This window comes from Ranitomeya imitator, chromosome 1, assembly GCF_032444005.1.
Source record: "Ranitomeya imitator isolate aRanImi1 chromosome 1, aRanImi1.pri, whole genome shotgun sequence".
Classification (NCBI taxonomy): Eukaryota; Metazoa; Chordata; class Amphibia; order Anura; family Dendrobatidae; genus Ranitomeya; species Ranitomeya imitator.
Window position 1 is genome coordinate 639040793 of NC_091282.1, and position 25718 is coordinate 639066510.

At 45.0% G+C, this 25718-nt stretch overlaps 1 protein-coding gene across 3 annotated transcripts in view; it reads left to right on the forward strand.

Annotated features, from left to right (window-relative positions):
• The window catches only part of LOC138638286 (uncharacterized), a 34610-nt gene that overhangs the window by 4572 nt on the left and 4320 nt on the right, over positions 1-25718 (forward strand). For 2 of the 3 annotated variants that reach the window (XR_011312479.1, XR_011312478.1), the window contains exon 2: positions 6710-6825. Coding sequence is in view for 1 of the 3 variants with exons in the window: in XM_069727469.1 (XP_069583570.1) it covers positions 24649-25384 (736 nt within the window). In the remaining 2 variants the exon portion in view is untranslated. Of the gene's footprint in view, positions 1-6709; positions 6826-24213; positions 25385-25718 lie in introns of those variants that run through there. The other variant, XM_069727469.1, reaches the window with a different exon arrangement.

Consider the following 25718-nt stretch of genomic DNA (forward strand, 5'->3'; position numbering starts at 1 on the left):
TAATTTTTATACGAAAAATGGATAATAATTAGTATCTACATATTGTTTTACGATGTTTTATTTATATTCAGCACAAAATACGAAGCCAAAATTCATCTAGCAAGTCATCATGAGTGATAGTAATGCTGGATCTAGTTTCCGCCATAATCCAAGAAAACGTGTTTGCAGGTTAGTATAATTTTGTGAAAAGCCAATAATGTAGTATTTCGGAAAATTATTTATTTTACATTTTTTCATATTTACAGATTTACGTCTGACGAAATAATGCGAATGCTAGAAGAATCTGATTCTGAGCATGAGGATGAACCATATGTTCCATCTGATGATGAAAACTATGTACCACAAGTGGATGTTACTGAAGAAGATTCAGACATTGAACAAGAAATGGTCATAGAGCATGAAAATGAATACGAATCAGACGAAAGTGTTGAGGATGATTCTGTGCCTCAAAGTGCAGGCGACATTTGGACTGCTAAGGATGAAACTCAATGGTGCAGTAATCCACTGCCAAATGCACAAACAAAATCTCGTAATGTCCTACGACAAAGAGGTGGCCCTGCAGCAATCAGCAACCTATATACAGCAAAAGAGCTATTCAAGTCCATCATGACTCCCGAGATGTGTGACATCATATTACGGGAAACGAATCGAAAGGCCAAGAGAGTTTGTGATGCTTACAACAACGAACTGGTACAACGTTTTCCTGATTCTTCCAAACGGCCACCACAAAAAACATTCAAGCAATTTACTGAAACTGAACTTCATGCATTTTTGGGCATACTGATTGCTGCTGGTGTGCACAGAGCCAACAAAGAGAATCTGGAGGAAATGTGGAATGTTGCTGCTCTGCCTCTTATACGTGCAGCCATGTCTCGTGACCGCTTCAAGATGATACTCAGATTTATCAGGTTTGACAACGAAAATACACGTGCAGAACGTGTGCAAACAGATAAAGCTGCACCAATACGGGACATCTGGACAATGCTGAACAGTAATCTGGAGAGAGCCTACAAGCCATATCATTGTATCACCGTCGACGAGCAATTATTTCCATTTAGAGGTCATACTAAATTTACCCAGTATATACCTTCAAAACCAGCTAAATATGGCATAAAGATTTTCTGGGCTTGTGACTCATCAAATGCCTACCCTTTACAAGGTCAGCTCTACACTGGGAAACCAACTGATGGTCCTCGACAAGTAAACATTGGAGAACGAACAGTATTGGACCTAGTGAGCTCGTATAAAGGCTCTGGAAGAAATGTCACCACCGATAACTTCTTTACAACCATGGAACTAGCTAAGGTATTGAACTCCTGGAACATGACACTAGTTGGTACAGTGAGAAAAAACAAAAGGTTCCTACCTAACAACATGCAGCCTGCCAAAGAAAGGCCTGTATACTCGACAAATTTTGCCTACAATCATGATGCAACAGTCTGTTCATATGTACCAAAGAAGAACAAATCAGTCGTGCTTCTATCATCTATGCACATGACGGGAGAAGTTGAAGAGACACTAGCAGCCAAGCCAGAGATAATAAAATACTACAACATAACAAAAGGTGGCGTTGATGTTATGGATAAAATGTTGGGAGAGTACACTGTGAAATGACGAACATCACGTTGGACTTTGGCATTTTTCTACAATATGATTGATGTCAGTGGGTTAGCATCCTACATCATCTACAGAGAACACAATCCAAGCTTCAGGGCAAAGGATCAACGAAGAAAGTTCCTGAAAGATCTCGCAAATCAGCTGTGTATGATTGCAATTGAAGATCGTAGTACAAACAAAATGATAATGAGAAACCATTTTCTTCGAGGTGCAGTAGAAATGGTGCTTGGACGATGCATTATGGTAGCATCGCAGCCAGCAGCTGGCCCCAAAATACCTCATGGTAGTCGTGGACCCTCCCCTGTTGTTGGTAGTTGCTATGTCTGCAGAGACCTGAGGCGAAAACAACGCAAGACTAGAAAGTCTTGTGTGGTTTGTGTGAAACCCATTTGCGATGAACACTCTGTAGCAAAGCCAACATGCATTACTTGCAAAGAAAATCAATAAAAAAAAGTTTCTTACATTTTCTTTTATAATGTAAATGAACAGTTTTTTACTTGTTTATAATAGTTAAATAGCATTATCATTAAAAAAAAATTTATGCTTTTTCCCTTGCATTATCTTCATTCAAAATATATGAGGTACATTTGTACCTATGCAGCTTGTTATGGATGCAAAAAGATCTCGACCCCTTATCTCGGAAGCGGGTGGAGATATTTTATTGAAATTTGGCCAATATATTCTGGACCAAAAATGTAGAGATGTCACGAAATTTCAGCCCTCTACGTCTTTTCAAAAAAAAGTTATTGCAATTTTAAAACGGAATAGTTACAATTGTACCTATTCAGCCGGATAAGGGTTAAGCCAGTACATGTCCGGGCCCGTCTGAAGTTTGCTAGAGAGCATTTGGATGATCCAGAGGAGTTTTGGGAGAATGTCCTATGGTCTGATGAAACCAAACTGGAACTGTTTGGTAGAAACACAACTTGTCGTGTTTGGAGGAAAAAGAATACTGAGTTGCATCCATCAAACACCATACCTACTGTAAAGCATGGTGGTGGAAACATCATGCTTTGGGGCTGTTTCTCTGCAAAGGGGCCAGGACGACTGATCCGGGTACATGAAAGAATGAATGGGGCCATGTATCGTGAGATTTTGAGTGCAAACCTCCTTCCATCAGCAAGGGCATTGAAGATGAAACATGGCTGGGTCTTTCAGCATGACAATGATCCAAAGCACACCGCCAGGGCAACGAAGGAGTGGCTTCGTAAGAAGCATTTCAAGGTCCTGGAGTGGCCTAGCCAGTCTCCAGATCTCAACCCTATAGAAAACCTTTGGAGGGAGTTGAAAGTCCGTGTTGCCAAGCGAAAAGCCAAAAACATCACTGCTCTAGAGGAGATCTGCATGGAGGAATGGGCCAACATACCAACAACAGTGTGTGGCAACCTTGTGAAGACTTACAGAAAACGTTTGACCTCTGTCATTGCCAACATAGGATATATTACAAAGTATTGAGATTAAATTTTGTTTCTGACCAAATACTTCTTTTCCACCATAATATGCAAATAAAATGTTAAAAAAACAGACAATGTGATTTTCTGGATTTTTTTTTCTCAGTTTGTCTCCCATAGTTGAGGTCTACCTATGATGTAAATTACAGACGCCTCTCATCTTTTTAAGTGGTGGAACTTGCACTATTGCTGACTGACTAAATACTTTTTTGCCCCACTGTATATACTATGTGGCTCTGTGCTGTATACTACGTCGCTGTGCAATATACTACGTAGCTGGGCAATATACTACGTGGCTGGGCAATATACTGTACTACGTCACTGGGCAATATACTACGTGGCTGGGCAATATACTACGTGGCTGGGCAATATACTACGTCACTGGGCAATATACTACGTGGCTGGGCAATATACTACGTCACTGGGCAATATACTACGTAGCTGGGCAATATACTACGTGGCTGGGCAATATACTATGTGGCTGGGCAATATACTACGTCACTGGGCAATATACTACGTGGCTGGGCAATATACTACGTGGCTGGGAAATATACTACGTAGCTGGGCAATATACTACGTGGCTCTGTGCTGTATACTACGTCACTGTGCAATATACTACGTGGCTGGCCAATATACTACATCACTGGGCAATATACTACGTAGCTGGGCAATATACTACGTGGCTGGGCAATATACTACATCACTGGGCAATATACTACGTAGCTGGGCAATATACTATGTAGCTGGGCAATATACTACGTGGCTCTGTGTTGTATACTACGTCGCTGGCCAATATACTACATCACTGGGCAATATACTACATCACTGGGCAATATTCTACGTAGCTGGGCAATATACTACATGGCTGGGCAATATACTACGTCACTGGGCAATATACTACGTGGCTGGGCAATATACTACGTGGCTGGGCAATATACTACGTGGCTGGGCAATATACTACGTGGCTGGGCAATATACTACGTGGACATGCATATTCTAGAATACCCGATGCGTTAGAATCGGGCCACCATCTAGTTTAACATAATTGTCTAGTTATCCAAAAACTAATTTTAAAGGGAAAATGCCTGCAGTGTATTGGATACAATTGCTGTAGGAGGGAAGGAACATTTTTAGTACAACGAATCCACACTATATTGGTCTAAAATCTTGTTAGCGAACATATTAGTTAGACTCTTTTCCAAGACGCTAAAGAGAGCTAAACAAGCACATGAACCAGAAAAACAAACTAGGATGACCTCTCCTCCAGAAGGACGGGAGACACAGAGACTGCTGAATGGTGGATGAAGTTCAACAAGAGAATAAAAAAAATGAACATATCTGGCGCCTGTTGTGTGAAACTGGAAGGAAAATATTATCTATGACCTTCACTCATGTGCTTTAGAAAAAACATGTATCCCCATGTGTGCCATCATTCGGGTCTATATGTACTGGTTGTGCTGGTTTAATGCCTCCTGTCTAAAGATTTCGATTGAGTAAGGTGATCTAAATTTCTTGTGGTCAGTGGATTAAGATCCCTGGCCAAAGAGGACAGTAGTTAAAAGGGATCGTCCCACCTTTAAATATCCCATCCAGTTTATAAATATAAAATTAGATCAATATTTGTATCTTTGCTACTTACATGGTAAAATGATCCAAAATGTTCTACAGTAGTTATGATATCTTCTTACACAGCATGGCATCACTTGGAGTTTAAACGTTATAGCAATATGTACATAAGCGGTACATCCGTGCCATGGCTTGTCTTCTCTGTGTCTGGTTCAATGGTGGACGACGCAGGGCTCAGTAGCCCGATTCACTCCTGAAACTCTTGGTTCTGCACAACCTGGAAGGTTGGGGGTTGATTTCAAGCTAGTTAGTGTTCCTCACAGCTGTTAACCCTAAGTGGGGCTACTCTCTATTTAAACTTTTTTGAGTCAGTTTCCGATGCCATTTATAGTGAATAAAAATTTGGCCAACACTTCTTGCCACCAGCTTACTCCACTGGTCAGCAGCTGACTACATGGCTCCATCCCATGGGCCCTGTTGTAAGTGCAGATTCTTGTGCAGGGGTTAAAGGGTGATAGTCAAGGCAACATTTTGGATATGGTAGTTGTAGTGGCTTGCACTAAGCCTGTCTGTGGAAGTCAGGCTGCCACTAACAGGACTCCTGTATTGTCAGTGGCTCCGGTACGTGAGGTGACAGTTTCCACAGCTTGTGGTGCTGAAGCCCCATTCATTTCTTCTCTCCAACAGCATTCGCTGGAGAGAAGGAATGAAAAATCTTTTTTTTTTTTTGTTAAAATAAAGTTCCTGGTTATCTCACTCCCTCCTCCTGTGCGCCCGCCCGCTGGCATTAAAATACTTACCCAGCTCCCCCGATAACTCCTCTCAGCGTCGCAGCTCTTCCTGTATGAGCAGTCACCCCATAGGGGTGGAGCCGCATATTCATCACTGTAATAAGCGAACGCTGCTGGGAAGAAGGAATGAATTCTGGATTCAGCACCCAAAGCAGGGGACAGCGCTTAACTCTAGTGTGGTACCCAGTCGGCACACGGACGGCACACGGCTGCCGCACGTGTGCCACACTGATGTGCCACGTGAGCACACGGACACAGATAACTCCGGTACCAATTTTTCCGGTACCGGAATTATCTGGACGTGTGGGACAGGCCTGACACAGTTTGTCCAGGATCTTGCAGAGCAGTGTCAGCATCATACTCAGGCTCAAGACCCTGCAGCAACTACCTTGTGTTTTTTTAACCCAAGGTTAAACTTTCTAACCAAATTTTCAGGTGACCACAAAAGCTTTTTTTTGTTTAAGGAAAGCTGTCTGGTTCTGAGAGTTGTGTTGGACTCATCATATTCCTATTGCAGTGTGACCCCACCCCAAGGCTTGGGATTTTTCCCTACCCCCTGATGCTCAGGAACTCTCTACTGTTGGCTTTTTTTAGCCATAAGACTCCTATATGATGATTCTGACAGAGTAACTTTCCTAGAAAGTAAATTAACTGTCCTCCCTCAGAGTAGACAAACAGCTGAGAAGTTCTACACTGAGTTTCGGCACTGCGCTATGGAATTACAGTGGAATTACCAGGCCCTTCACTATCAGTTTTGTACTGGACTTTATGACCAAATCAAGAACATGTTAGTTCAGTTCCCATCTCCTAACTTTGTTGACTTTGCCATGTCTCTGGCAATCTATCTAGATAGACGTTTGAGTGAATGCAGACAGGAGTGCACTGCTGACTCCACTTAAGACTTGTATACCTGTTAACTTTACTGAGAAGTCCATGCAGATTGGGCTGACAAACTACTATTTACAACAAGAGGCCAAGCAACAAAAACTGGATCTTGATAGTGTTGCATAGTTTGGTCGCAGAAGAAACTTGTGAGGGTAGATTATAAAGGGTAATTCAACTTTTATCTACACAGAACATGAGGTACATACATCATCTTCTTAATACAGCATAACAGGAAGTCTAAAAGACCTTTTTTACTAGAGAGAAAGTGAAACCAAAGTACAACAAGTATATGCATTACATTCAACTAAGCACATTAATAACATCGACATCTACCGTCAGAAAAGTGTAAACTCCTCCTGCACATAAATAAGTTGTGTTATGTTGCATATCTGCCAACAGGTAGCAACTGTGGAGAGTCTGGATATTAGATGCATACCTGCCCAAGAAAACCACTGCCAGAAAGTCACCAATGCCTAGGTGGGCCCGAAGATGGCCATCACAGGTATTTTCTATAGGTCAGTATATTTCCTATGATTTTGCTCCACACCTTTTTATCTTATCTAGGAAAATCTTAGTGACCTAAGGCCTTTAGTGCTTTAGTTCCTTAAGCAAATGTTTTTGATTATAACAATGAAAGTCACTGCTATTGATGATTCGCTGATCACCCAGGAAATGTCTCTGCTTGTTGGTACCCTACATTTTGAATCTTTTTCATTTTTTTGTCCTTGAAAACTTGTTCGCGGCTATGGTCTTGGGAATGCCTTGGTTTTGTAAACATAACCAGGTTATTTTGGCACCAGGGTGACATTGTGCACTATGGCCCTGAATGTCAGGACAAATGTCTTTATCTGTGAATCTGTTAAAAAGCTGCACCCATTAGGTTACCTGAAATATTTCAAAATTTTACTGATGTTTTTCTGTGTCCAAATCCCAAAAAATTACTTTAGGTTTTAGCAAAAATATTCAGGCTTGGATTTCATTTTGTATGAAAAGGCTTCCATTTTGTCACCACACTCCACAGGCTAGACATACGAAGCACATGGGAGACTCTTGTCAAATGCAGTACACAAGCAGTACATGCCAGAAATTTCTGCAGCTTCTTTAACCCCTTTCTGCCAGCTGGCAGTATCCCCGGCTTTGAGGTGGGCTCCGGCGGTGAGCCCAACTAAAAGCCGCGCAATATCAGCTGTTTTCAACAACTGACATGTGCGCGCAATGGATGCACGCGGAATCGCGATCCACCTGCGCCCATTAACTAGTTAAATGTTGCTGTCAAACTCTGACAGTGGCATTTAACAAGCGCTCCTGGTCCTGTGGCAGGAAGTACTCGCACCTAGGGTTGAGCGAAACGGGTCGAACATTTTCAAAAGTCGCCGACTTTTGGCTAAGTCGGGGTTTCATGAAACCCGATCCGACCCCTGTGCGGGGTCGGCCATGCGGTACGCGACTTTCGCGCCAAAGTCGCGTTTCAATGACGCGAAAAGCGCCATTTCTCAGCCAATGAAGGTAAACGCAGAGTGTGGGCAGCGTGATGACATAGGTCCTGGTCCCCACCATCTTAGAGAAGGGCATTGCAGTGATTGGCTTGCTGTCTGCGACGTCACAGGGGCTATAAAGAGGCGTTCCCGCCGACCGCCATCTTACTGCTGCTGATCTGAGCTTAGGGAGAGGTTGCTGCCGCTTTGTCAGAAGCAGGGATAGCGTTAGGCAGGGTCCATTAACCACAAAACCGCTTGTGCTGCAGCGATTTGCACTGTCCAACACCACCCTCGGTGTGCAGGGACAGTGGAATTTTTTTTTTTTTTTTTTTTCCCCTCAGCGCTGTAGCTCATTGGGCTGCCCTAGAAGGCTCCCTGATAGCTGCATTGCTGTGTGTACGCCGCTGTGCAAACCAACTGCTTTTTTCAAAGCACAAATCCTCTTGTTCCTTCCTTTCTGCACAGCTATCTTTTTTGTTTGTCCACACTTTTTATTTCATTTGTGCATCAGTCCACTCCTTATTGCTGCCTGCCATACCTGGCTGAGATTACTGCAGGCAGGGAGATAGTAGCTGCCTGCCATACCTGGCTGAGATTACTGCAGGCAGGGAGATAGTAATTGTAGGACATTCCCTGTTTTTTTTTTTTTTTTTTTTTTGGTGGGAGATTAAGATTGGCAATTTGGCATTTCTGCTAGAGTGCCATCCCTGTGTGTGCCATCTCTCTCACATAGTGGGCCATAGAAAGCCTTTTCATTTTTCTGTATTTTTTTTTGTGGGGTGTATAAATTCTCCCTGATAAAAATACAGTGGGAGATTAATATTGGCCTTTGGGCTTGTGTGCCAGTCCTGAGTGTGCCATCTCTCTCACAAATAGTGGGCCATAGAAAGCCTATTTTATTTTTTTTTGGGTTTTATAAATTCTCCCTGAAAAAAAGGGAGACTAATATTGGCCTCTGGGCTTCTGTGCCAGTCCTGAGCGTGCCATCTGTGCCAGTCCTGAGCGTCCCATCTCTCTCACAAATAGTGGGCCATAGAAAGCCTATTTAATTTTTTTTTTGGTTTTATAAATTTTCCCTGAAAAAAGGGAGATTAATATTGGCCTCTGGGCTTGTGTGCCAGTTGTGAGCGTGCCATCTGTGCCAGTCCTGAGCGTGCCATCTCTCTCACAAATAGTGGGCCATAGAAAGCCTATTTAATTTTTTTTTTGGTTTTATAAATTTTCCCTGAAAAAAGGGAGATTAATATTGGCCTCTGGGCTTGTGTGCCAGTTGTGAGCGTGCCATCTGTGCCAGTCCTGAGCGTGCCATCTCTCTCACAAATAGTGGGCCATAGAAAGCCTATTTAAATATTTTTTTGGTTTTATAAATTCTCCCAGAAAAAAAGGGAGATTAATATTGGCCTCTGGGCTTCTGTGCCAGTTGTGAGCGTGCCATCTGTGCCAGTCCTGAGCGTGCCATCTCTCTCACAAATAGTGGGCCATAGAAAGCCTATTTAAATATTTTTTTGGTTTTATAAATTCTCCCAGAAAAAAAGGGAGATTAATATTGGCCTCTGGGCTTCTGTGCCAGTCCTGAGCGTGCCATCTGTGCCAGTCCTGAGCGTCCCATCTCTCTCACAAATAGTGGGCCATAGAAAGCCTATTTTATTTTTTTTTTGGGTTTCAGAAATTCTCCCTGGAAAAAAAAAGGGAGATTAATATTGCCCTTTGGGCTTGTGTGCCAGTACTAAGCGTTCCATCTCTCTCTCTCTCTCAGTCAGTGGGCCATAGAACGCCTATTTTTGGTTTTATTTGTTTTCTAAATTCTCCCTGAAAAAATCATTTTATTTTATTTGGTTTCTAAATTCTTCCTGATAAAATCATATTTTTTTTATTATTTTTTTTTCTAAAGTCTCCCTGAAAAAAAAAAAAAAAAAAACAACCAAAAAAAACAGTGGGAGATTAATATTGGCCTTTCTGCTTGTGTGCCAGTCTTGACTCCTGGGTGCGTCATCTCTCAGTCAGTGGGCCATAGAACGCCTATTTTTGGTTTTATTTGTTTTCTAAATTCTCCCTGAAAAAATCATTTTATTTTATTTGGTTTCTAAATTCTTCCTGATAAAATCATATTTTTTTTATTATTTTTTTTTCTAAAGTCTCCCTGAAAAAAAAAAAAAAAAAAACAACCAAAAAAAACAGTGGGAGATTAATATTGGCCTTTCTGCTTGTGTGCCAGTCTTGACTCCTGGGTGCGTCATCTCTCAGTCAGTGGGCCATAGAACGCCTATTTTTGGTTTTATTTGTTTTCTAAATTCTCCCTGAAAAAATCATTTTATTTTATTTGGTTTCTAAATTCTTCCTGATAAAATCATATTTTTTTTATTATTTTTTTTTCTAAAGTCTCCCTGAAAAAAAAAAAAAAAAAAACAACCAAAAAAAACAGTGGGAGATTAATATTGGCCTTTCTGCTTGTGTGCCAGTCTTGACTCCTGGGTGTGCCATCTCTCTCTCTCTCTCTCTCCAATTGTGGTCCATAGAAAGCCTACATTTTTTTTCCTTGATTTGGGTTCCAAAATCTACCAGAGAAAATAACTCCATCAATCATTGGTAGAAAAATATTGGCCTCTGGGCTTGTGTGCCACTCCTGATTCCTGTGTGCGTCATCTCTCACTCAGTGGCCCATAGAAAGCATATAGTTTGTTACATTTGTTTTCTAAATTCTCCCTGCAAAAATCTATTTTTTTTTTTTTGGGGGGTTTCTAAAGTGTTCCTGAAAAAAATAAAAATAAAAAAAAAATAATAGTGTGACATTAATATTAACATTTGTGCTTCAGTGACAGTCCTGCGTGTGGGGCATCTCTCTAATTTGCAGCCACCAAAAAAAGAGTGTGTAACATTGGGCCTGATTTTCGCTGTGGTCTCACCAACCTGTAAAGGGGTAGCTAAATCATACTGAAGTTATAGCTCACCGTGTAAGTTGTGTGACTGCAACAAATAACGTTAGTTTGGTTACGTTTTTAAAACAATGAGGAAGTCTAGTGGAAGAGGTCGTGGCCGGGGGCGTTCATTGTCAGCTGGTAATGAGGGTAGTGGTAGTGGTGGAGCATCAGGTGGTCGTGGGGGAAAAAATATTGCACCTAAGTCTGGAGCTGTGGAGCCAGGTTCGTCGTCCGGCTACACAAGGCCTCGAACGCTCCCTTTTCTGGGATTAGGAAAACCGCTTTTAAAGCCGGAGCAGCAAGAGCAAGTTTTGGCTTATCTTGCTGACTCAGCCTCTAGCTCTTTTGCCTCATCTCGTGAAACTGGTAAAAGTAAAAGCAGCGCGTCGTTAGTGGATGTTCACGGTCAGGGACAAGTCACTTCCTTGTCCTCTTCAGCAAAAACAACAACAGAGAAGAATGCAGCAGGCGACACAACGGGTTACTCCATGGAGCTCTTTACACATACCGTCCCTGGCTTAGAAAGTGAAGCAGTTAACAGTCCATGCCCATTACAAATTGAATCTGACATGGAGTGCACTGACGCACAGCCACAGCCAGACTACTATGCTGGTCCTTTGACTCAGACCACAACATTGCCCTCGCAGGGTGCTGATCAAGAATCAGACCCTGATGAGACTATGTTGCCCCATCACGAACGCTATACCACCGAACGACACGGTGACACAGACGAAGTTGCGCAGGAGGTACAAGAAGAGTTATTAGATGACCCAGTTCTTGACCCCGATTGGCAGCCATTGGGGGAACAGGGTGCAGGCGGCAGCAGTTCTGAAGCAGAGGAGGAGGAGGGGCCGCAGCAGGCATCAACATCGCCACAGGTTCCATCTGCCGGGCCCGTATCTTGCCCAAAACGCGTGGCAAAGCCAAAACCTGGTGGAGGACAGCGTGGCCATCCGGTTAAAGCTCAGTCTGCAATGCCTGAAAAGGTATCCGATGCTAGAAAGAGTGCAGTCTGGCATTTTTTTAAACAACATCCAATTGATCAGCGCAAAGTCATCTGTCAAAAATGTTCTACTTCCTTAAGCAGAGGTCAGAATCTGAAAAGTCTCAATACTAGTTGCATGCATAGACATTTAACCACCATGCATTTGAAAGCTTGGACTAACTACCAAACGTCCCTTAAGGTTGTTGCACCCTCGGCCAATGAAGCTAGTCATCAACGCAACATCCCTTCCGGCAGTGTAGGACCACCATTTAGCGCACCACCTGCTGTATCTGTGCAGGTATCTTTGCCAGGCCAAAGCAGTCAGGGTCAGGGAATCACCAGTTTCGTAGTAGGAAACACTGCATCTAGGGCACCGGCGGCAACAATACCATCTCCCACCGTCTCTCAGTCTGCCATGTCCACCGGCACCCCCGCTAGTTCCACGATCTCCAGCTCTCCAGTCCAGCTCACCCTACATGAGACTATGGTTAGAAAAAGGAAATACTTAGCCTCGCATCCGCGTACACAGGGTTTGAACGCCCACATAGCTAGACTAATCTCGTTAGAGATGATGCCCTACCGGTTAGTTGAAAGCGAAGCTTTCAAAGACCTGATGGACTACGCTGTACCACGCTACGAGCTACCCAGTCGACACTTTTTTTCCAGAAAAGCCATCCCAGCCCTCCACCAGCATGTTAAAGAGCGCATCGTCCATGCACTCAGGCAATCTGTGAGCACAAAGGTGCACCTGACAACAGATGCATGGACCAGTAGGCATGGCCAGGGACGTTACGTGTCCATCACGGCACACTGGGTAAATGTGGTGGATTCAGGGTCCACAGGGGACAGCAAGTTTGGGACAGTTCTGCCTAGCCCACGGTCTAGTAAACAGTTGTCTGTAGCCGTTCGCACCCCCTCCTCCTCCTCCTCCTCGTCCTCCTGCAGAAGCAAGAGCTCGTCCACAGACCGCAGTCGCACAAACACTCCATCCGCACCTGCCACTGTTGCACACCAGGTCTCCCATTATGGGGCAGCTACTGGCATACGTCAGCAGGCTGTATTGGCTATGAAGTGTTTGGGCGACAATAGACACACCGCGGAAGTTCTGTCCGAGTTCTTGCAGCAAGAAACGCAGTCGTGGCTGGGCACTGTAGATCTTGAGGCAGGCAAGGTAGTGAGTGATAACGGAAGGAATTTCATGGCTGCCATCTCCCTTTCCCAACTGAAACACATTCCTTGCCTGGCTCACACCTTAAACCTGGTGGTGCAGTGCTTCCTGAAAAGTTATCCGGGGTTATCCGACCTGCTCCTCAAAGTGCGTGGACTTTGCGCACATATCCGCCGTTCGCCTGTACACTCCAGCCGTATGCAGACCTATCAGCGTTCTTTGAACCTTCCCCAGCATCGCCTAATCATAGACGTTGCAACAAGGTGGAACTCAACACTGCACATGCTTCAGAGACTGTGCGAACAGAGGCGGGCTGTTATGTTTTTGTGGGAGGATACACATACACGGGCAGGCAGTAGGATGGCAGACATGGAGTTGTCAGGTGTGCAGTGGTCGAAGATTCAAGACATGTGTCAAGTCCTTCAGTGTTTTGAGGAATGCACACGGCTGGTTAGTGCAGACAACGCCATAATAAGCATGAGCATCCCCCTAATGCGTCTGCTGATGCAAAGTTTGACGCACATAAAGGATCAGGCGTCTGCACCAGAGGAAGAGGAAAGCCTTGATGACAGTCAGCGATTGTCTGGTCAGGGCAGTGTACATGACGAGGTACCGGGCGAAGAGGAGGTGGAGGATGAGGAGGATGATGGGGATGAGTATATTTTTAATGAGGAAGCTTTCCCGGGGGCACGGGAAATTGGTGGCGTGGCAAGGCCGGGTTCTGGTTTTTTGAGGGACACAAGTGACGTAGATTTGCCTGCAACTGCCCCTCAACCAAGCACAACCGCAGATTTGACAACGGGAACTTTGGCCCACATGGCGGATTATGCCTTGCGTATCCTCAAAAGGGACACACGCATTACAAAAATGATGAACGATGACGATTACTGGTTGGCCTGCCTCCTTGATCCTCGCTATAAAGGCAAATTGCAAAATATTATGCCACATGAGAACTTGGAACTAATATTAGCAACAAAACAATCAACTCTTGTTGACCGTTTGCTTCTGGCATTCCCTGCACACAGCGCCCGTGATCGTTCTCACACGAGCTCCAGGGGCCAGCAGACCAGAGGTGTTAGAGGGGCAGAAATCAGAAGTGGCGTTGGACAGAGGGGTTTTCTGACCAGGTTGTGGAGTGATTTTTCTATGACCGCAGACAGGACAGGTACTGCAGCATCAATTCAAAGTGACAGGAGACAACATTTGTCCAGTATGGTTACAAACTATTTTTCATCCCTTATCGACGTTCTCCCTCAACCGTCATTCCCATTTGATTACTGGGCATCCAAATTAGACACCTGGCCAGAATTGGCAGAATATGCATTGCAGGAGCTTGCTTGCCCGGCAGCTAGTGTCCTATCAGAAAGAGTATTCAGTGCTGCAGGTTCAATACTAACAGAAAAAAGGACTCGTCTGGCTACCCAAAATGTAGATGATCTAACCTTCATTAAAATGAACCACAACTGGATTTCAAAATCTTTTGCCCCACCCTGCCCGGCTGACACCTAGCTTTCCTATGAAAAGGTCTTGCCTGTGGACTATTCTGAATGACTTTTCCAATCTCGTAATTTTCTTCACCTGATTGTCCAGCATACGACATGTTTCCACCTCACGAAATGGCCAAACTCCCCACACGGGGCCGTGCTATCGCCACTTTGCGCTTGGACCCTTGAGAGTGCTGTTTGTCTGAAGAGGTGGGTGTGGCCGCTTTTGGTCGACGGCACTGCCACTGGGTCCCTCATAGTACAATAAAGTGTCTCTGGCGGTGGTGGTGCGCACCCAACGTCAGACACACCGTTGTAATATGAGGGGCCCTGTGCCTGTACCGCCGGCCACAAGACAGTTCCCCCCCCCAGCTCAAACAGTGCTCTACCACTAGCAAAATTATCTCTCACAGCTTCACCAATGTGTAGTCTAGCCGCTGACATCCTTCAATGCCTGGCACTGACAATACCATTGTTTTGACATTTTTGTTATGTTAGGCCTTCGAAGCCTGTCTGCGGTCCCTTCTTTCTACAACTACTACACTGACCAGGCCACTGCTGGCCGTGTTACCCTGGAACCAATTTAAAAGTGCCTACAGTCAGCCCAATTTTGTTATGTTAGGCCTTCGAAGACTGTCTGCCGTCACTCCTTCCACTAGACTTCCACTGACCATACACTGCTGCCCATGTACCCCTGGAACCAATTTAAAGTGCCTACAGCCAGCCCAATTTTGTTATGTTAGGCCTTCGAAGCCTGTCTGCGGTCACTCCTTCCACTAGACTTCCACTGACCAGACCACTGCTGCCCGTGTACCCCTGGAACCAATTTAAAAGTGCCTACAGCCATGTGTTATTATTTTAGGCCTTCGATGCCTGTCTGCGGTCACTCCTTCCACTAGGCCTCCACTGACCACACCACTGCTGCCCGTGTACCCCTGGAACCAATTTAAAATTGCCTACAGCCAGCCCAATTTTTTTATTTTAGGCCTTCGATGCCTGTCTGCGGTCCATTCTTTCAACTACTACTACACTGACCAGGTCACTGCTGCCCGTGTACCCCTGGAACCAATTTAAAATTGCCTACAGCCAGCCCAATTTTTTTATTTTAGGCCTTCGATGCCTGTCTGCGGTCCATTCTTTCAACTACTACTACACTGACCAGGTCACTGCTGCCCGTGTACCCCTGGAACCAATTTAAAATTGCCTACAGCCAGCCCAATTTTTTTATTTTAGGCCTTCGATGCCTGTCTGCGGTCCATTCTTTCAACTACTACTACACTGACCAGGTCACTGCTGCCCGTGTACCCCTGGAACCAATTTAAAATTGCCTACAGCCATGTGTTATTATTTTAGGCCTTCGATGCCTGTCTGCGGTCACTCCTTCCACTAGGCCTCCACTGACCACACCACTGCTGCCCGTGTACCCCTGGAACCAATTTAAAATTGCCTACAGCCAGCCCAATTTTTTTATTTTAGGCCTTCGATGCCTGTCTGCGGTCCATTCTTTCAACTACTACTACACTGACCAGGTCACTGCTGCCCGTGTACCCCTGGAACCAATTTAAAATTGCCTACAGCCAGCCCAATTTTTTTATTTTAGGCCTTCGATGCCTGTCTGCGGTCCATTCTTTCAACTACTACTACACTGACCAGGTCACTGCTGCCCGTGTACCCCTGGAACCAATTTAAAAGTGCCTACAGCCAGCCCAAGTTTGTTATGTTAGGCCTTCGATGCCTGTCTGCGGTCCATTCTTTCAACTACTACTACACTGACCAGGTCACTGCTGCCCGTGTACCCCTGGAACCAATTTAAAATTGCCTACAGCCAGCCCAATTTTTTTATTTTAGGCCTTCGATGCCTGTCTGCGGTCCATTCTTTCAACTACTACTACACTGACCAGGTCACTGCTGCCCGTGTACCCCTGGAACCAATTTAAAATTGCCTACAGCCATGTGTTATTATTTTAGGCCTTCGATGCCTGTCTGCGGTCACTCCTTCCACTAGGCCTCCACTGACCACACCACTGCTGCCCGTGTACCCCTGGAACCAATTTAAAATTGCCTACAGCCAGCCCAATTTTTTTATTTTAGGCCTTCGATGCCTGTCTGCGGTCCATTCTTTCAACTACTACTACACTGACCAGGTCACTGCTGCCCGTGTACCCCTGGAACCAATTTAAAATTGCCTACAGCCAGCCCAATTTTTTTATTTTAGGCCTTCGATGCCTGTCTGCGGTCCATTCTTTCAACTACTACTACACTGACCAGGTCACTGCTGCCCGTGTACCCCTGGAACCAATTTAAAATTGCCTACAGCCATGTGTTATTATTTTAGGCCTTCGATGCCTGTCTGCGGTCACTCCTTCCACTAGGCCTCCACTGACCACACCACTGCTGTCCGTGTACCCCTGGAACCAATTTAAAATTGCCTACAGCCATGTGTTATTATTTTAGGCCTTCGATGCCTGTCTGCGGTCACTCCTTCCACTAGGCCTCCACTGACCACACCACTGCTGTCCGTGTACCCCTGGAACCAATTTAAAATTGCCTACAGCCATGTGTTATTATTTTAGGCCTTCGATGCCTGTCTGCGGTCACTCCTTCCACTAGACTTCCACTGACCAGACCACTGCTGCCCGTGTACCCCTGGAACCAATTTAAAAGTGCCTACAGCCAGCCCAAGTTTGTTATGTTAGGCCTTCGATGCCTGTCTGCGGTCACTCCTTCCACTAGGCCTCCACTGACCACACCACTGCTGTCCGTGTACCCCTGGAACCAATTTAAAATTGCCTACAGCCATGTGTTATTATTTTAGGCCTTCGATGCCTGTCTGCGGTCCATTCTTTCAACTACTACTACACTGACCAGGGCACTGCTGGCCGTGTACCCCTGGAACCAACATCAGAAAATATAAAAATAAGTATTTTGCTTATAAAAAAGAAAATACTGGTGAGATATCAAATGCAGACATTTTAACATTAAAAACAAACACACAACTCTAATCTGGTACAGTACTAAAAATGGCCACCAGCTACAATTACTTTCTCCTGCAAGTAGTTAACTGAAAGTTTTTTTAAATTGAAAACACACATATGGCATCCACCGAGTGTTGTCCTGTCGCGTCTTCTTTATATTATTGCCGAGAAGATGCAAAATAATGAAAATAATAAAATCATTAATTACCAAAATAATAGAGAAAGTCAACACCACATTGCAAATAAACATTCATTCCAAATAAAGAAGCAGGGCGCGTCCGAGGGTGAGTATATACCTAATAAGAATATAATCACCCTCGGACGCGCAATGCTTATTTCCAACAGCCTTCCTTCCTAAGAATCAGCCCTTCCGTCGTGTAGAGAGACGTTGTGTTACACTCCAAGGTGTTCCCCAGGTTGCCTTTCCTGAGCTTCGATCTTCCGGCTCTCGTTTAGTAGTTCTTGGAAACTACTCTGCATTAGGCCTTCAAATTGGGTATGGGGTGTAGAGAGATGGTGTGTTCCACTCCAAGGTGTTCCCCAGGTTGCCTTTCCTGAGCTTCGATCTTCCGGCTCTCGTTTAGTAGTTGTTGGAAACTACGCTGCATTAGGCCTTCAAATTGGGTATGGGGTGTAGCGAGAGGGTGTGTTACACTCCAAGGTGTTCCCCAGGTTGCCTTTCCTGAGCTTCGATCTTCCGGCTCTCGTTTAGTAGTTCTTGGAAACTACACTGCATTAGGCCTTCAAATTGGGTATGGGGTGTAGAGAGAGGGTGTGTTACACTCTAAGGTGTTCCCCAGGTTTCCTTGCCATTGCTTCGGTCTTCCGACTCTCGTTTAGTAGTTGTAGAAAAGTACACTGCATTAGGCCATACAAAATGGGTATGGGGTGGAGAGAGATGGTGTGTTACACTCCAAGGTGTTCCCCAGGTTGCCTTTCCTGAGCTTCTATCTTCAGGCTCTCATTAAATTGTGGTTAAATGGAACAACTGCATTTGGCGTACTAGTTGGTTTGGGGCCTACTATCGGTGTCTGCCACTCCTTGCTGTTCTCCTCCACTGAACAAAGCTGTGCCGCCTGTTTACTACGGTTGCCAATTTTGAACTGCATTTCGACTACTTACTGATTTGGCCCTACTCTCTGTGTCAGCCTCTCATTCCAGTTGTCCTCCACTGCAATGCCCCCTGGTTATTCCTGTGTTACCAATTTTGAACTGCATTTAGCCCACTTTCTTCTTTGGGCCTATATCTGTGTTTCCACTTCATCGTGCCCATTGCCCAGCCAGTGATAGATGAGTCTGCTGGTACATTGACCCATAACGCAACATTCCCCGTGCACGCTACACAACAACATTGTGACCCTGCTGAAAGTCAGGTTGCTCTTCCCGCATACCATACCACCTTACACGGGGACAAAGAGGAAGGTGCAGATGAAAGTGCAGGTTCCTTCATCAGGTGGGGGGAGGAATACTAGTTGGCGACGTCACTGGCACAGGGCCTCTCATAGTACGCAAAAGTGTTGCTGCCGGTGGGAGGCGCCCCCGCCGTGCAAACACACCGCTGTACTTTGAGGGGCCCTGTGCCAGTGCCAATGCCAACGAGTGGGCCCCCCCTGCTTGCTCAGGTTCACAGCACTTGCAAAGTTGAAATACTTACCTCTCCCTGCTCCACTGCCGTGACGTGGTCCAGATTTCCTGGGCCCACTAATTACTTGAACCAGCCCTACCCCCCACAACTTTAGCCAAATGACCCCCAATTTCAAATGCCTTCCAATTATTATAAGGTAAATTACGCTTGACAAGCTTCATTAAGAAGAATGGATGGTTTTGACATTAAAATGGCCACTCTAGGTGTTTTCCTGGCCCCCACTCACTGCCGACTATGCTGCCCCATTGACTTGCATTGGGTTTCGTGTTTCGGTCGATCCCGACTTTACGTCATAATCGGCCGATTTCACTCGACCCGACTTTGGACATAGTCGGGTTTCGCAAAACCCGGCTCGACTCTAAAAAGGTCAAGGTCGCTCAACTCTACTCGCACCAATGACCCCGTCACGTGATTGGGGGTCGTCTGTGTGTTGCCATCACAACCAGAGGTCTCCTTGAGACCTCTATGGTTGTTGATTGCAGATTGCTATGAACGCCACCCTGTGGTTGACGCTCATAGCAAGCCTGCAATTCTGCTGCATAGAGGTGATCTGTGCATCAGCTCTATGTAGCAGAGGCGACTGAGTATTGCATGCTTCTAGCCTCTCATGGAGGCTATTGAAACATGCCAAAATTTTAAAAAAAGTGTTTAAAAATATAAAAAAATATAAAAGTTCAAATCACCCCCCTTTCGCCCCAATCAAAATAAAACAATAAAAAAATATCAAACTTACACATATTTGGTATCGCCGCATTCAGAATCGCCCGTTCTATCAATAAAAAAAATAATTAACCTGATCGCTAAACGGCGTAGCGAGAAAAAAATCAAAACTCCAAAATGACTTTTTTTGGTCGCGGCGATATTGCATTTAAATGCAATAATGGGCGATCAAAAGAACATATCTTCACCAAAATGCTATAATTAAAAATGTCAGCTCAGCACGCAAAAAATAAGCCCTCACCAAATCCCAGATCACAAAAAATGGAGACGCTACCATTATTGGAAAATTGCGCAATTTTTTTTTTTTTTTAGCAAATTTTGGACAATTTTTTACCACTTACATAAAAGAGAACCTAAACATGTTTGGTGTCTATGAACTCGCAACGACCTGGAGAATCATAGTGATGGGTCACTTTTAGCATTTAGTGAACGTAGCAAAAAAGCCAATCAAAAAACAATTGTGAGATTGCACTTTTTTTTGCAATTTCATTGCACTTGGAATTTTTTTCCCGTTTTCTGTTACATGACATGGTAAAACCAATGGTATCATTCAAAAGTACAACTCATCCTGCCAAAAAATAAGCCCCCACATGGCCATATTGATGGAAAAATAAAAAAGTTATGGCTTTGGAAAGAAGGGGAGCAAAAAAGGAAAACGAAAAAAAGCTTCGGGGGTGTAGGGGTTAATATTGCTGTAGTCATCCTGGTAGCTTCCTGGGCCAATTTTCTTCTTGTCTTTTCATCAAAACTTGAAGGACGTTCAGTTCTAGGTAAAGTCACTGTTGTGCCAAATTTCTTGAATACATCTTCACAGTGCTCCATGATATACAGTTGAGCTCAAAAGTTTACATACCCCGGTAGATTTTTGCTTTCTTGGCCTATTTTTTCAGAGAAAATGAATATATGATAACGCCAAAACTTTTTCTCCACTCATGGTTAGTGGTTGGATGAAGCCATTTCTTGTCAAACTACTGTGTTTTCTCTTTTTAAATCAAAATGACAACCCAAAACATCCAAATGTCCCTGATCAAAAGTTCACATACCCCATTTCTTAATACACTGTATTGTGCCCCCCTCTAACATAAATGATTGAAGTCTTTTGTGGTAGTTGTGGATGAAGTTCTTTATTTTCTCAGATGGTAAAGCTGCATACTCTTCTTGGCAAAAAGCTTCCAGTTCCTGTAAATTCCTGGGCAGTCTAGCAGGAACTGCGCGCTTGAGATCTCCCCAGAGTGGCCCAATGATATTGAGGTCAGGAGTCTGAGATGGCCACTCCAGAACCCTTCACTGTGTTCTGCTGTAGCCAATGACAGGTCGACTTGACCTTGCGCTTTGGATGTCATGTTGGAATGTCCAAGTACATTCCATTGGCAGTTTCCGGGCTGATGATTGCAAATTTGCCTCCAGTATTTGCTGATAACGTGCTGCATGCATTTTTCCATCAAATTTGACCAAGTTTCTTGTGCCTTTGTAGCTTGCACATCCCCAAAACATCAGCGATCCACCTCCATGCTTTACAGTAGGAATGGTGTTCCTTTCATCATAGGCCTTGTTGACCTCTCTCCAAATGTAACTTTTATGGTTTTGGCCAAAAAGTAAAATTTTTGTTTCATCACTCCAAATTACCTTGTTCCAGAAGTTTTGAGGCTTGCCCCTGTGCCGTTTTGTGTATTGTAGGCAAGATACTTTGTAGCATTTGCGCAGCAATGGCTTTCTTCTGGCAACTCGACCATGCAGCCCATTTTTCTTCAAGTGCCTCCTTATTGTGCATCTTGAAACAGCCACACCGCTAATTTTCAGAGAGTCATTTTTGTTGGTCTACCTGACCGTGGATTTGTTTTTACACAGCTCCTGATTTTCCATTTGTTAATCACAGTTTGAACACTTCTGACTGGCATTTTCCCATAGATCAGTTGACAATTCTTTTGCTTTCCCCATGATTCACAATCCAGAAACGTCAGTGGCTGGATGAAAGATGCAAGAGTCTGTCTGGATCCCAGAAACTCACTCAGCTTTTATGCACACACACACTGATTACAAGCAAACAGGTCACATGTGAGGATGTTACCTTTAGCAGCCAGTCAAACCCATTTGTGTCAACTTCTGTGCATGTTAAGAGGCCAAAATCACCAGGGTATTTGAGCTTTTGATCAGGGTCATTTGGAGAAAACACTGTAGTTTGACAATAAATGGCGTCACCCGACCACTAACCATGAGTGGAGAAAAGGTTTTGTTGTGATCAGTCAAATTCCCTGAAAAAAGGCCAAGAAAGCAACATTTCTGCCAGGGTAAGTAAACTTTTGAGAACAGCTGTATCTAATACATTGGGAAATGTTTTTGTACCCTTCTCCTGACATAACTTTCAACAATGAGATCCCTTTGCTGTGTTGTAAGCTGTTTACAGATTATGACTTATGCTGTAAAATGCTACTAAGAAAATGTAAAAAAAAATTCTTCTAGAATAGATTAACACTTTCTGGGGTTAATCAGAACCACTTTTAATAATGGCAGTTATTTGCTGATTACAATTTGTGACCCTTCATGTACTCAGGAAACATGTTGAGTATACAGAAGCTATGTTGTTCAAAAAAGGAATTGGGCATCAACACACTCTACACACACTCAACCAGGAGGTGGTGCCAGTGAGTTTTGAGTCTTGCAGCCTTAAAATGAAGTCACAGAATTCAACATAATACACAATACATGCAGACATCAAGGACTCCCACCAGGTGTCAGTATAATGTAAACTTTTTAGAAAAACTGGCGCAGGAGAACCACTACTACGCCTAATATTTGTTAACGCCTTTAAAGACTGTTTTTTTTTTCTGATAACCACTTTTTTATGTTTGCAAGTTATATTTTTGAGGTTTCTTTGACAAAAGATTAATGGACAGCAGCACGAGTTAAAATGAAAAATGTAGGTTTAAAAATGTACTTGAGAGCGGATGTGCTAAACATTGCATGAGTGTATTCCGACATATTGTATGCCGTAAGTAAAAAGTGAGACATATTTACAGTCAGGTTACTTTCTGTTCAGTGGTACGGAAATAAAATGCGCACTGCTTGTGCAGATTTGCAAAAAAAGAGACATTTTTGGCTCATTTCAGGGTGACTGTAAAAGAGGGTTTTCTTATTAAGTCTGATTTGTGATTGAAACCTTGTGATATATGGGATTAATGTTTTTTTTCCTTGAAGACTAGGATAGTAAAAAGGTTCATGCTCAGGCATTGCTCATATAACAGCTCCTTCCCCAGTCTAGATATTCGGGAGCAATAATCTATGCTTCCCTTGTGGTCTAGGACCATATAAGGGTTAATTCCCATTAGGTGGTCTAGGGTTAGTGGGGTAAGGACTTTTAGCTTGTGATCTGTGGTTATTCCTAGTGATCGCACCTGGGCCCTGGAGTCTAGGGGGCCCTAAAAGTCCCTTCAGCCTATAGAAAAAGACTATTGCTATGAAAGATTTAAATATTTGGGGGCCCCATTGGAGCTTTCGCATCGGGGTCCATGAGTTTCAAGTTACACCGCTGCTGATGAGGGTCCCTGGGAGACAGGTGGTGATGGACAGTGGCAGATGATTAACCCCTTCCCAACTAGGGCTGGCTCCCAGGGGAGTTGGAGCAGGAATGGTACAGCAGAGAATAATCAGCATTATACAGGGAAATGATCAGTTTGTTCTTTTTTTACTGCAGTTCCAAAAACTTCCATACAATTCACATACAGGGTGTTGGTTAGAACTGCCTGGTGACGGTTCAGTTTCTCTGCTGTGAGGTTGTGTAGCCTTCATGCTGCCAATTCTACTTCTGGTGAACAATTATTTGGATCCCCAGAGGTCCAAGGTAAATAGTTACTGGATCCGTGATCCCTTCCAGCGAGCAGGCGACATGAATCCTGTCAGAACACTTCTTCTTACAACAGTGTCCTTGACTCTATGCAAATGCTGAACTCCTGGGCAAAAGCACACCTCTGCAGTTATATAAAGACTGAGCAGACTCTCAGTTTAGCCCAGACTCTGGAAGTCTCTGCGCTCCAGGGACTGGTACCCTGCTTTATGCTGCTGTCCTTGCAGAGAGCATGCTGCTTCTCTCTCATGCAGGACCTCCATCATGCTAGTCCTTCTTCCTCCAAACTACAACTACTCAAGTCAAAACCCCTCCTCCCCTCTGAGGGATCGTGCATGCTTCCTGGTTTAAGCAAAGGTGTACAATCTGCCAGTAAGCGATCAGGTATGAATGTGTGGATGCAATTCAAACAGCTTTCCAACTTAGCCCTAATAATAATAATAATTTTATTTCTATAGCGCCGACATATTTCGCAGCACTTTACATTTTAGAGGGGACTTGTACAGACAATAAAAGACATAACAGAATTTGGGACACTGCGGCTTATGCCGCTGTCCCCTGACTGCTGCGCCTCCCCCCCCCCTTGTTTGAGATAGAGATCTCCCATTGAGTGAGGCCAAATTGAATATGGGGTTAACTCCACGCGGAGGGGGCAGGGCTTATCCCCTGCTCTTGGCGCCGGGAAGCGCTGAAGCCACATCCGGATCCCAGGACCCGGACCTGTTGGGCAGCCGGTATCATGGACCCGCTGGTGAATGCGGTGAGGGATAGGATCGGCAGGGAAGGCAGCGCTTGCTGACCGGGAGCGACTCCTTCCCTGTCATGGTGCAGGTGGTGCCGACCGGAGGGTCGGCGATCTCGCAGAAGCCACCCGGCCTCCGGCACGACTGAGCCCGCCAGTGTATTCAAAGAAGAGCGCGCGCAGCTCGCGTGCACGCGCCTCTTCTGCTCTGGGCGCCAGTGAGACGGGAGGAAGCGTGTTACCTCAGGTGGGGGAGACTCAGGGGTCGGAGACGAGCGATACAAGCTGTATACCCCCTTCTGCCCTGGGTACACTAAGAGGGAGTACGGGTCCGCAAGTGCCAGCATTGTTAGTCGGAGCTGCGCACTTAATTAGAAACAGCATGGGGGGAGTTCAAGGAACGTCTGCTTCCTCGCAGGACTCAGGCACGGCAGGAAAGGAGACTGAGGCTCCGCAGGGAGGTATTCCTCCACTTTCAAGGAACGTGGGGGAAGCTATTGCCAATGCTGACAGGAGCAAGGACACGGCAGCTGTAGCGCAGCAGAATATGGGATCACCTCACATAATATTAGCGCCCGGACAGCACAGCGCATACTCCCAGGCTAGTATAAGGGGCGTGTCACAGTTTCCATCCTACCCACTCATCTTTAGTACTCCGTATTCGCAAATACCGGGCGGGCAAATGACTCCCTCTCAGGCGGCAGTAGTTGAACACCAGAACACCCCAGCATCACTATCACTGATGGCAACCGGTGTTCGTGCCCCAATTCAGGGTGCTGGCACCCCGGCTCTGGATAATAGACAGAGTGCGGGTATCCGCCCCGCGCGCAGATCATCGTCGTCATCATCGTCATCCCCCAGAGAACATCGCAGAAGTGGACATAGGAAGCGTGATTGTTATGTTAGCAAACGGCGTTCGTATAGATCCAGGTCCAGCCGGCGCAGTAGACGGTCTAGAGCCTCGCGTTGGCGCTCGCCTTCTTCATCCGGTAGTTCTTCAGGCAGGTCACACAGGCAGGAGTCTTCTCATCGTAGGTCCATACATCGCACGGAGCGTCAAGGTCCGATGACTCCCGTGGCACGGGAAGCAAGCTGTCCGGATGCCGGTGCACCAATTGGTGAGTACCCCTTTATCGGGGCATGGGGGGGGGGAGAGAACCAACACCAACCTTTCAGACACAGTAGCCAATGCAACCACAGGAAACAGGATTTATGTTAATCCAAAATTGCTACAACCAGCGGGATTGTGCAGGCAGCCCCCTCCTCCCCGCCCGGATGTGTATAAGGATGGCCTATTCTGTGGTGTCCCTCCGCTAGGGGCCCACTTGGATAGCGCCATCAAGGAACAAATTTGGGCCAATGATTTCATTGACATATGGTTTCCACGGACCAGCACTCGGTTGATAGAGAGAGGCGGTTGGGTGATAAAACGTATGAACGAAAACCAAAAGT